The sequence below is a fragment of the Pieris brassicae genome, chromosome 2, assembly GCF_905147105.1.
Source record: "Pieris brassicae chromosome 2, ilPieBrab1.1, whole genome shotgun sequence".
Classification (NCBI taxonomy): Eukaryota; Metazoa; Arthropoda; class Insecta; order Lepidoptera; family Pieridae; genus Pieris; species Pieris brassicae.
In genome coordinates, this window is record NC_059666.1 from 12,145,138 (window position 1) to 12,158,001 (window position 12,864).

The 12,864-nt window shown below is 35.2% G+C and overlaps 1 protein-coding gene across 4 annotated transcripts in view; it reads left to right on the plus strand.

The window, feature by feature from the left end:
- The window catches only part of LOC123717575 (mitogen-activated protein kinase kinase kinase kinase 5), a 43,129-nt gene that overhangs the window by 5,783 nt on the left and 24,482 nt on the right, over positions 1–12,864 (plus strand). For all 4 annotated transcript variants that reach the window (XM_045673658.1, XM_045673666.1, XM_045673676.1 and 1 more), the window contains exons 2-8: positions 8,696–8,899; positions 9,261–9,367; positions 10,288–10,426; positions 10,799–10,871; positions 11,145–11,335; positions 11,900–12,007; positions 12,626–12,765. In XM_045673658.1, the coding sequence (XP_045529614.1) occupies positions 8,696–8,899; positions 9,261–9,367; positions 10,288–10,426; positions 10,799–10,871; positions 11,145–11,335; positions 11,900–12,007; positions 12,626–12,765 (962 nt within the window). The remainder of the gene's footprint in view (positions 1–8,695; positions 8,900–9,260; positions 9,368–10,287; positions 10,427–10,798; positions 10,872–11,144; positions 11,336–11,899; positions 12,008–12,625; positions 12,766–12,864) is intronic.

The window sequence follows — 12,864 nt, forward strand, 5'->3', positions numbered from 1 at the left end:
CCTATTTGATATAATGATTTTATTTATTTTTATTCATACTTCATTGCAAAAATAAAAGAAACGTAATACATAAAAATTACAAGAGATGGAACGTGCGGCCTTATCGCTACTAAGCGATCTCTTCTAGACAACCCTTGTAAAAGAAAAACTAAAAAAGAAAAGTGAGTGCAAGAACTGCGGAACCAAATGTTGGATAAAATCTTCATAAATCCTTAAAGTAATACAAAACTACTAATAACAAACTTAAAATTAAAAAGCTATTCCTACTGATTCATGAATACAGAATTATATGGAATCAAGGTGGCTTTATTATGATTATGCATATATATTAATATATCAACAGTTGAGTGGCCTCAGTTTGCCGCATAAGTCCATAAGTTTCACCAACATGGTTATGGTATTTGTCCCATATATGAAAATAGAAGTTTGTTCAAATCCTATGTTATAAGTCATCTTGATTTATAACTAAACTACTACATGTTCTTCTCTACATGAATATAAACATTGTAGGCTCTATCTAGACAACTATTCTTAAAGCCAGTGTTCTCCAAAGTTGATGAAAGTAGGCTCGCGAATTACATAAAAGCAAATGTTTTAAATGTATCGAAAACCACGCGACATAAATAATTAGTTGAGTTTTCTTTGAGTTTTGAAATGATAGTGCCGAGATTAAGGCACTTAAGAGCCTTCTAGAAATATGAGTTTCCATAGGCGGTATCACTTAACATCAGGTGAGCCTCCTACACGTTTGTTATATATAAAAAAGTAGTCTAATAGAAAAAGAGTAGCGGTTTCTTGCAAGTTCTCCTTGCCCGCTCTATGCCCTTGACATGCGAACTGGTAGTAAATGTAAATTTAGAATCAATTTAACATATTTTCTGTTGACGTTCATAAGTGTCGGTTCCTATATCCTAAAGTTATTGTGAGTTTGAGTCCAAAAATGATCTGATGCGATCCCTGATCACCGTCACAGTGAAACATAGACTTCGTGTATCAGAAAACTATAAAATCTTTAATCTAGAGAATACTTACGTTTGTAAGTGTTCCAAATTCTAAACTAGTGTTGGTCTAGTGACTTGAGCGTTGAGCTTTTTCTATGTGGACATTAACAACTGAAATTGCTTGTATAATGTAGAAATCCTGTGGAAACCGAATTTGCATATAACAAAAATGTATCGTGTGTGTCGTGGAGGACATAATCATTTATATTAACATACAAAATACCTTTTTGTACTTTTAATATACTTTATAAAATAGATAACAGTTTCATTCATCTAAAAGGTTTTTTCTAAAAGTTTATGAACCTGTGTACGTTAGTAGATAGTATAGTCTCTATGCCCTCGCAATATTCAGATTAAGAGTCATCGAGTCTGTTGACGCAGCGCAGTCTGTAGGGTGTAAAGCCACTTCAGACGGCCGGCGGGTGCGCTGCGATTAATGTTAATGATGTACTACGATAAGGTTAAAATTTTCAAAAAATGCTTTATAGCTTTAAAAACTTAATTCGTGATACTAATTTTAACAATAAAAATAACGAAAGATAGGATGAAGGTATACTTTATACTATAGTTTTATATATATGACACAACTATAAATTGTGTAAAAATTTATTATCTCTGTAAAGATTAGTGTCGCTAATTATACTTCTGGAAATCCCTTCTTTCTAATTATTCTATCTTTATTTTAATATTAATAAAAGCAATGATATCTAATATATCGGCGTAGGTCTCTGTAGAAGACACCTCGTCCTTTAGTAAAAAGGAGACCGTTCAGCAGCTGTTGGTTTTTGATGGTTGGTTTAAAGATATTTTATCTGGAAAGATAACAATAATCTTTTATGATTATTAGGAAAGCTATAAAGAAAACATGATTAACTTTAAGATTTTATAGTTAAAACACAAAATTACATTGTACTGAGATTGTAAAACAAAAGGCCTTGATTGGTTGACGCGTCCACGATGCTATATCATACGTCAGATTTTGTCCATTTGTCCCTTTATTGTATATCCTTGTATGTATGTCGTTTTTATTATTAAGTAGAAATCATTTTTAGTAGTTAAATTATTATTTGACATGTCTGTTGTAAGTAGACTAGTGATATCATTTTTGGCCTCTTCGCAAACTTCATTCTCTACTGATGATCGTACTTGTCTTGAAAATCCCTAAGCGATACATCGACTTACTGCCTTCACACTCTTTCCTCAGCTTGTCTCAGTGCATTAGGGATGTTGAGACCCATAATTGTCTTTACCTGGTCTGGTCTGGCATCACTCCTACCTACCATTACCAACTTGTCGAGATTAAAATATAGCTAGTAACAGTTGTAGATATAGCATATGATGTGGTGGAATTTAATAAATAAATGTATGTCCATACATCCTCACCTTTTAAGCAAGTATATCGTAACATATTATTCAGTTATCGATTCGTATGCGTTGACTACGCCGTACGTAGTCGCGTCGCTTTGACGCGACCGGTGGGGAGTGTCAATAAAACTCAATAAAATATGGGTGGGTGGAGAAATATGTCTGAGGTTTTAATTTAAATTTCACAAGCAGTTAGGTTAGATACTAATTTTATAGTATAGCCTGCTGTATAGTAGTATAGTATAGGCTGCCTGTCCCGATCTCAAACATATAGACTTTACAGTATAATATAAATATAGCATGTTTAAACAGAGATAATGTAGCTTTTTTAGAGTATAGGGCGGAAAACGAGCTTACGGGACGCCTAAAAAGGGCAGTCCATGGACACCCATTCTAAGTGAGTGCGTTGCCGGCCTTTCGGAGTATACTTTTTCTTTAAACAATTGGAGGTTGTATCTCCCAGGAAAGATCCCCACCGGGATTCGATTCCACAGTTCGCTAGTTACAAAAACTGTTGAAAATTACAAAAATACAAATCTTACCTCTTACAAATAAGCGGTCTCTGATTGACATTATATATCATATATATGATATTTTTTCTACGTGTTTTTTAAATGTCATATGGAAAGTAGAACAATATACATGGTAACTATACCTAAAGGGTTGTTGCCTTGCGTAACAATTGGCATTGTGCTAATCCCCCTGCAGACTTGGCTGACTCAGCGAGTTCAACGCCTCGCATTTACTTATTAAATAATATTTTATTTACTATACTTTTTATAATCGAGTCTCAGTCACGTTAAACTTATGGGCGAGGCTATGACTTCTGAATGTCAAAATCCAATATTTTTTTATGTATGCAAGATTTAAGTAAGTCGCCGTAACTGGAACCCCGTTACATTAAAAATAATTATTTTTAGTTTATATTTTATAACAAAAAAAAAAATACGCACAAAATTAAATACTAAATATTTACTTTTTGTCCTTCGACCATGGATATCTCTAAATTTTCTCTAGGGTTTCAAATTCACATTGGATCTCAGTTTCTTATCTGGCTGCCTCTCTTACGTTTCCCACTCTGTGGTAACTCCGTAACAATTATTTTTCTTGTTTTCTCTCATCATATGACCCGTCCATTTCCACTTTACTCTTCGGAATGTGGTGTATGCGTTTAAATTTAGTTTTTTATATTAATATCGTCTATCTTTGTTGTACTTCTTTCTCAACTGTTTTGGCAAAACAAATTTTTACAAAGTGAAAAGTCCAGTCATATAACAGGTTTAACTACTATATCCACTGAGTCTAAAGTACTTTAAATTAACCTAATTTGTTTGTATTAAAAGCCGTCTGCTTAAGCAAATAACACGTGCAAACAAATCTAGACCCAATTTTAATGAAACAAAGTCTATTGTTGTAGCTTGTAATTACTTTGGCGTGTGTAATGTAATGAGTTAGTGTATATAGGTTAAGTGAAATTCGAGCGAGCAATTTTGTAATTTTGATAAAAAATTTAATTACGCTTCTAATTGCTACTAAATACTGATCCTTTTTTAATACTTTGATTTAATAGTTTGTATAGCTTTCATTTTTAATAATCGTAGGTCTAAAGAAGTCATTGAGATTGTCATAAAGGAGCCACCAGTGCGTCCATTGTTGGCTCTTGAGGCAGGTGTAAAATCTCTTTTAGGGAGGTGTAAAAAAGAATCGTGTCACGTGTGACCTGCTTCCATATAGATATAGATTTCTATAAAGACCTCAGATTGGTGTCTGTATCACTACGGAAGAAGTAATCAGCGTCCTTTGTCTCACTCCGATTTTTAAGACGATGTCGATCTCACTTTGTTTTTCTTAACTGTGGAAGTGTTCACAATAGAAAAAATCCTTCAGGGTTCAAACGAATTAATTAACTACTTCCTTTATTTCCTTATTCAAATGAAGGACATAACGGGTTACGAATTGGCGAAGCGATGGTTGCTCTATAAAGCAAAAAATGTAATGAAACTCGAATTGTAAAAATGTAGGACACTTTGAAAGTCAACACGCCCTTTGTTCCAACATTCAGTTGAAATACTAGACGGGATGTTAGAATAAATATAATTGGAATTTTGGCTCAAATTGCTTTTTTATTTGTCTGTATAAATCAGTTGTGCTTTATTCAATGCGGTTTTAAATCGCCACAACCTGTGGGTGTGGGCCTCAGTTTTCCGCATCTGTTTCCTGTGGCCTGGTGGCGTTCTGTGGCAGTGGCCTAAGCATTTTTATGCCGTGCCCCACGTTAGCCTCTCTAAAATTCTTATGCCCCCCCACCGCTATATAACATATTTTTAAATATTAAGAAAAATAATCCCTAAAGAAACAATAGGTTTGAGAAAGAAAGTGATAGGAAATTTTTAACGATACACTCTTCAGATATATACAAATACAGATAGATACTTAGAGGTTATACTTTATGAAAGCTTTATTACGAGGATCAAATTCTGAAATCCCGATTTAAAACTATTTTTATTTAGGTACTTATAGTTTTTGTATTAATTTTTCCTATCCATAATTTAAATAAAAATAATGTAATGAAAAGATTAGGGAAAGTGACTTCTTTCACTGTATCTATAAATGTCCTATGCTTGAGTCATATTATCACTCGTATCGTACACTCGTAGTGATTTATATAAAGAGCGAATGGAATCGTCGACGAACAGTCACTTTCCGAGTGGCCTGATCCCTCTGCGTTGCCTAGAGATGTGGGATCTCTCTGCATCTTCTACCGCATTAACCATGGAGAGTGTTCAGAGGAGTTGCGCGGACTAACACCTGCAGTTGAGTTTTATTTTCGGACGTCAAAGCAGAATACAAAATACCATCCGTATTACATTAACGTACGTCGTTCCACAATTGAGCGTCTGTTAAGAAAAATTTATGCCGAACACCAACACTATGTGGAACCAGCTGCCCACTGAAGTATTTCCGAACCAATTCGACCTAAGGTCCTTCAAGAAAAGAGCGTACCAATTCTTTTAAAAGGCCGACAACGCGCTTGCGAGCCTAATATATAATAGCATAAGTACAAGTATAATATCAGATGAGCCTCCTTCCCGTTTTCCTCACGTAACATTAAAAAAATGATCAAAACAACTCTACCAATATTATCTCATCATGACATTTTATCTACATCACTTCGCTCGCTTATCGCGTCCATCGTGACCAAGGCTTATCTAAATCCACGTTGAAGGTTTTATGCTCTGTCCAAGGACGATAGTGTTGTGGGTATGAACTTGATTCGGAATCGGCGTTCGTAGCAATTTAATGCTAATTAAATTGACACCACGCCTTGTAAAAATCCTAATAACGATGAAAATCGCGTAACTCCCGCGACCAATTGATTTAAAAAAAAATTGATAAGTATATATTTTTCTGGTCGAATTATAATAGTGTCCTAATATCCTTATTGCCAAATATAATATGACTTATATCTGACACCTGTTAAAACAATTAAGTATAACTAATAGTTATTTGTGTGTTTGTATCATGTATTACACTGTTTTGAAAATAATAGCAATAGCAGTATAATTTTATTCGAACTTCACTGTAATGTTACAGATTTAATTGTTACTAAAATAAATAATCAGTGGCGCTAAAACCTTTTTAGGTCTTGGTCTCATATTTCCGTATCTGTATCGTGATCATTTGTTAATCTAATAGGCAAGGTGATCAGCCTTACACACGACGTCAAATTTGGGTCTAAGGCAAGCCGGTTTACTCATGATTTTTCGCCACCGTTTTTGAGCGAATGTTAAATGCGCACAAAGAATGTCCATTGGTGCATAGTCGGGGATCGAGCCTACGGTCTTAGGGATAAGAGACACGCTGAACAACAAAAGCAATCGCCGTTACTTACATATATTGTGATAGTTTTAATAAATATCATGTCCGATTGTAAATGTGTGTTTAGCACTTATAACTCGTAATCTTAAAACAATAAACTCCGAAGACGAGTCGTAACTAGTAACTAAGTAAATTGGTGTATATGTGGGTCACTGACCTCGCTCAATTAGATTTGCGAATCCGACTCACCGTTATGACAGTTTATAAGACATACTTATTTTTTTAATCCTTAAATAGTATACGTATATAGTTCTATTTTAACGCAAATAAATCAATTTATATATTTTTTTGCATTATGTAGCTGTCACGTATAGGCCAGTCGGATTAGCAATTGACTTACAGTCCTATAACCCCTAGATGGGGCAGAGGGCGTCCACAGTGAGTCTCCATTGCGTTCGGTCTTGAACCTCGTATTTCGAAGTCAAAGTCTTTCCGGCTCTCTTTGCTTCTTCTGCAACTGTACAGTGCTAGGTTTGTCTGGACCGGCCACGCCTCCGCTTTCCTCACGGATTCCAATTGAGCGACTGTTTGTGAATATGAATCGGATCCCTTCGGAGTGCCTATCGATTTCCATTGGCGTAGCTTGATCTGCTTGCGGATTAGCAATTACCTTCTAAGTAGTCTCAGGAATACAACATATTGAACTCTGTTGTCGATATGCGTGTTATATATGAAATCTATTAGTTCACCGAGCAGTCACCAGGTGTGTTGTATTTTTTCATACAAACGTTTGATTGTTATTATGAAGTTCTGTGGCATATCAGTTTATATTTACCTAAAATTAATTAATTTATTCACAAAATATATACATTATCCTAACAGTACTATGCCAATACGATAACGTCGAAATAAATATAAATATTCAATACAGAATATACTCAATATCGCTACTATGAACTCATTTTGCGAACATAAAAATATGTCGATAGTTTCGGAGACAGCATTCAGTAAGCGTTCTTGGAAAGACTTGGCTCGCTCGTGGGCCACTGTACCCAACATTATAAGACAATAATGTTGGGTACATTATAGTATAGCTAAGATAGACGACACACAGTCTAATAAAGGAACATATATTATTGTACATACACCATATAAATAAATATTTCTCCTAACAAATTAGTATAATTAACATTTTTGTATATATATATATTATGTTAGAAGAGATACAATTTTTTTATTGAAACTTAAGGAAAATTGTTCTCAAAGTGTGTGAGGAGCAACTACTGATATCCAGACCTACCTCGTTTATCTGAATCTGGTTGAATTTTGGTCAAAACACGTTCTGATAGGGACAAATGAGATGATGGGGTCCCCATCCAGAAGGTTCACGAAATTTTAAGTTAGTTTGTAGTTTAGGGCAATCAACTTAATTCTTAAGTCTATTTGTTTCACTGATACGAACCGACTGTCAACTGACAGGTATGAAACATAGGTTATGTTTCATACCATCACGTAGTATCCAGTGACCGTGTAACGTGAACGGAGCGTAGCGGAGCGCAATTTGGTCACAGGTTGGAGCGACGATAGAGCGTGTATAATGAGTGATTGCGACCTAGATTTTTACCATTTTGTTCTATTTTCAGTTATATCTAGGGACCAAATTATCGTTAAGTTATTTAATACATTTATTTATTAAGAAATATATGTAATATAGTGTTCTTCACACATTTAAAAAAGGTGCCCATAGCTGATAGATGTATTTTATCTATCGTAACTATCATTATATGAATTGTTTTCTCTATATACAATTATTATTATTAAGCCTTTATAGCTGACACCCAGTGTAGTATATTCAAAATCATTTAGATAACAAAATGTACACTTATGAACGTCAATAATCAAATAAATATTAAATGCTTCTAATTTTACATTTAATGCCAATTCTCAAATTGAGGACGTAGAACGGACGTGAAGAACTGGTGATAAACTCTCAACCACTCTTTTTAATCGTCAAGTTTTGCAAGGTGCTGCAACCATAACACCATGTTCCACATGACATCTTTAAGGAATTTTAATAATTAATTAATAATAAAAAATAAAAAAAGTTTGATCGAAAATCTGTAGACAATAGTAAAAGCAAAATTATCGCAGAGGTTACAAAAATACAATAGTGAAGAGTTTTGTTTTAACAATCGATATATTTTATTAAAAAATATTCGTAGTTTAAACTAGGAAGTCGAGTCTAAACAGTAACCTGCTTGATCATAAAAAAATGCTCTTTCTATTTCTTTTGTTTAGGTTGTGATAAAAAGAGATGGAACTACCATAGTTGAGACCGTACATAGTCTTTTATGAATGAAGGTTTTGGAAAAACGACATTTAATAGTACTAATTTTTGTTGAAACCAATAAATGAATGGCTTTTAATGAAGTGATTACTGTATTTCAGAAGCCTGTAACAACTTCTTTAGATTTCATCTCTAAATTTATTACACGCAATTATGATTTCAGGCAAAACGCCTCAATGGCAACGGCGAACTTGCTGCCATCAAGGTGATCAAGCTGGAGCCGGGTGACGACTTCGCCATCATCCAGCAAGAGATACTGATGATGAAGGACTGTCGTCACCCGAACATCGTAGCGTATTATGGCTCTTATTTGCGCAGAGACAAGCTCTGGATCTCTATGGAGTATTGTGGTGGAGGAAGTTTGCAGGTGGGTTAATAGTGAATAAGAGCTGGTTCAAAATTGTCAAGGAGATCTAGGATTTGCATTAATTAGTCATAAAAATAATATCAAGCTTTTTTATAGACCGAGGCAAACGCGCAGGAGTCTCCCCTGTTGTTAAGTGATACCGCCGCTCTTGGAGACTCAATGCCAGAGGGCTCGCGAGTGCGTTGCCGGCCTTTTTTTGTAACTCTTCCTTTAGCTTGACAACACCTTATTTTTTTAAACATTGTTGACTTTATTTACTGAAACTTTGACTTTATTGAAAAGTCGTTTATCATAATTGTACACGACTTACCGCGAACTAAACATTCCTAAACAAGGCATAATCTTTTTAAAATGTTTCCAGGATATCTACCACGTAACTGGTCCGCTGACTGAAATTCAAATCGCATACATGTGCCGGGAGACACTCACTGGTCTCTCCTATCTGCATAGCATGGGCAAGATGCATAGGTAATTCCTTCGTGTTTGCAAAATTTAAATTTAAAAGGATGATCTCTTATCATTTCGTCATTCAGATAAAATATTATTTCTCTTACTCTTCCCGAGTCTCACATACGTAAAGGATATCCTATGCTTCCAATCGAAATTAGAGAATTATCACTGAATAAATTCAAAGAAAATATTCGCAAATTAATCAATAAAGCTTTTTATAAATTTGAGTATTACAATGATCGTAATCCTTGGCATTGATTTGCTCAGGTTCAAACAATTTGTAGGACTCATAACTTAGCGATTAAAAATAGTGGCGAGAGTTTCTTGCCAGTTCTTCTTGTCCGCTCACCTTTTGACTTGCAAACTGGTAGTTAATGTAAATTTTTAATTAATTTATCATCTGTTCTGTTGACGTTCAAGTGTCCCCAGATGAATAAAGTTATTTTGAGTTTGTGCGTTTGTACTTTAAGTATGTTTGTTTAATAATACGGATTAATGTTCTACGACCCCTGGATGGAGCAGAGTTCTTGAGATTCGTATTTCCCCTCGCTCTCAAGTCAGACTCTCTTTGCCTCTTACAGCTGTACGTCGTTACGCTTGCTTCACAAGGCTTTCGGTTTCCTTGCGGGTTCCTATCAAGCACCACGATAATAACACTACATGATTCATTATTTTTTATGTTGTTTCCTGGTTGAAATGTTATTCCCCCAGTTCAAAATTTCTTCAGTAAGTGTACTGAGTAATAGTGCACCTAGCTCGCGTGAGTGAGTCATCCACACAGTTTGCCTTTCTCACACCAACTCAATAATTATTTACAGGCAACCATAAAAGAGGGCGTTAAGAAAAGAAGTCTCTGCTCTTCCACACAAGAAGAGCAAATAGTTATTTCTATAATATATAAAAAATCTTTTAAATTTAAAAGTTGATTGAATTTACAGGGATATAAAGGGCGCCAACATACTTCTAACGGAATGCGGTGATGTGAAGTTGGCCGATTTTGGAGTATCAGCACAAATCACGGCAACGATCAACAAGCGAAAGTCCTTTATTGGAACCCCGTACTGGATGGCGCCTGAGGTAAGGCGCCGTCTTTTGTTTGGCTAATCCTTATGTGACATTATTAATAATAAATCTTTCGTTTATTTGCAAAGACTTCACTTACATTCAGATTGATTAATAATTGTTGCCAAAACTTATGGTCCTAATACTCGCCCTATAAAGGCATCTTGCCTTTTTATTACCTTTCCCTTGAAAGCATTACGGATCTATCAAATCTACATCTAGCAAAGTCATTGAACAGTTAATAATAAAAGATCGACTTCAAATTTTCGGAAAATTCTATGAATTAGATATAATGGAAGGTCTATTTGTCTCCAAATATTTTCATCCACCGGAATCCTTCAATGTTATTAGGAAATAATGAAATTTACCCAAAACATATATTTCCAGGTGGCCGCAGTGGAGCGGAAGGGAGGGTACAATCAGCTCTGTGATATTTGGGCTTGTGGGATCACTGCTATTGGTAAGTGTAGAATATGTTTTAAAAAGTTATTATTGGAGATTTGGATATTACGATGTTCCTAGAATTGGAATTAATGTCCAATATATTGAAATTGTTTATTTTTTGTTCCCTTTCAAAGGTGTCAACAATTCATGTCTATGGTGAGATTCCCCGATTTGATTCCCGGTGAAAATGTAAATTTTGCTTGAAGTTGAATGATCTAAAAATCGTTTAGAACAAAACTGTCCTGTAATGGGCTAATCAAGTTTTTGTATGTATTATATATATTTTTAGAGTTAGCAGAGCTCCAGCCTCCGATGTTCGAGCTCCATCCAATGAGGGTGTTGTTTCTGATGTCCAAGTCGGGCTTCAAACCTCCGCAGCTTAAAGAGAGAGAGCGCTGGTCGCAACTATTTCATGGATTTCTCAAATTGGCTCTCACCAAGAATCCTAAGAAGAGACCCACCGCTGATAAATTGTTGCAGGTTAATTATAATTTTAACTATAAATTTATTATTACCGTAGTTACTTTAACACTCATGAGGTACCTTGAGTACCTATGTCTTGAATTGAATGTGTGACACAGAAACTGAAAGACCTTCTGTATAAGGTAAAATTATTGAAGGGACAAAAATATCAAGAAATTATTACCCATAATGGATTGTGGCGACATCGAGTTATATTAAAGATTGTTTAACAAACATTAAAAAAAATATTTTAATAAAAACATTCGCTCGAACGGTGAAAGAAATCGTTCCAAAAAGTTGGCGTGTGTCAGGCATAGGAGGCTGATCACCTATTTGCCTATTATATTAACAAATTTTCATGAAACAGATACAGAAATCTGAGGCACAGACCTAAAAAGTTTGTAGTACCTTTATTTTTTTTATAATTATATATTAGTTACAAATTTTCACAAAATTGTTATAATTATTGACCTCCTAGGAGTCCTTTTTAATTAGCTTATTATAGCTTTGTATATTAAAGACTCAAGGGCTGAACATTTAACTCTATATTTATGTAGTAATAAGAAACATAAACAATTGCAGCACCCTCTCTTCCAACAAGAGATGAACAAGAGACTGGCGATAGATCTCCTTCAGAAATATTCCAACCCACCCTCACTTTGTAATAACCAGGAGTTGGACGAAGATGGGGTACGTATACATACATTTATCCAAAGCTTTGCTTATATAATTAATTTAAAGATATACGGCAATTTATCCCCCCCCCCCTCTCTTGTCGGAAAAAGTAAGCAAAGCTCTAGAAAGTAATAGCATTTAAACGTATTCATTTCGTTTCAAGCATAGACAATGTGTGGGTAATATGTGTAAAAAAGTAAGTAATTACTGATGACGTCATCTGGGACGTTCAAGTATTACGTCACGCAATTTTTGGAGGTTCTTGACTCTCCCCCCTCCCATGTAACCCACGGTAACTTTTTCTGCATCCAATAGTAAAACGTTTCGGGAACCCAGTGACTCTTTATACCTTAAACTCAACTTCTCCAACTCAAAGTGGAAAATAATATTAACAATAACGCGTAATTCAATCCCCGCCCCGCATCGTAACGTTTTACAAGAAGACACCCCCCCAAAATTCGTTACGTAATACTTGAATGTTACCTCATCAGATCAAAATAGCAAAGCACCCCCCTTAAGGGCTTACGTTATATTTGAATGGTCCAAAACTTGTTTTTAACTAGCTAAATAATACGATAAAACCAAACCATAGTCATATATAAAATCATAATTGTTCTAACAACACGTTTACAGGCGATATCCAACGTGCCTCAACGTATAGCATCAAAGCACACCGGGCGTGGCGGAAGGCGTGTGCTGGCAGACCAGCCTCCGAACAGCATTAGGCCTAGGAGTTTGATTGATGACGATATTATGACGGCATCGAGAGTTCGGTAGGCCTTGAAGAAAATATCTCTTTCTGTTATAATGCTAAATGCGCACATAGAAAGCTGTCCATTGGTACACAGCCGGGGATCGAACTTACGACCTCA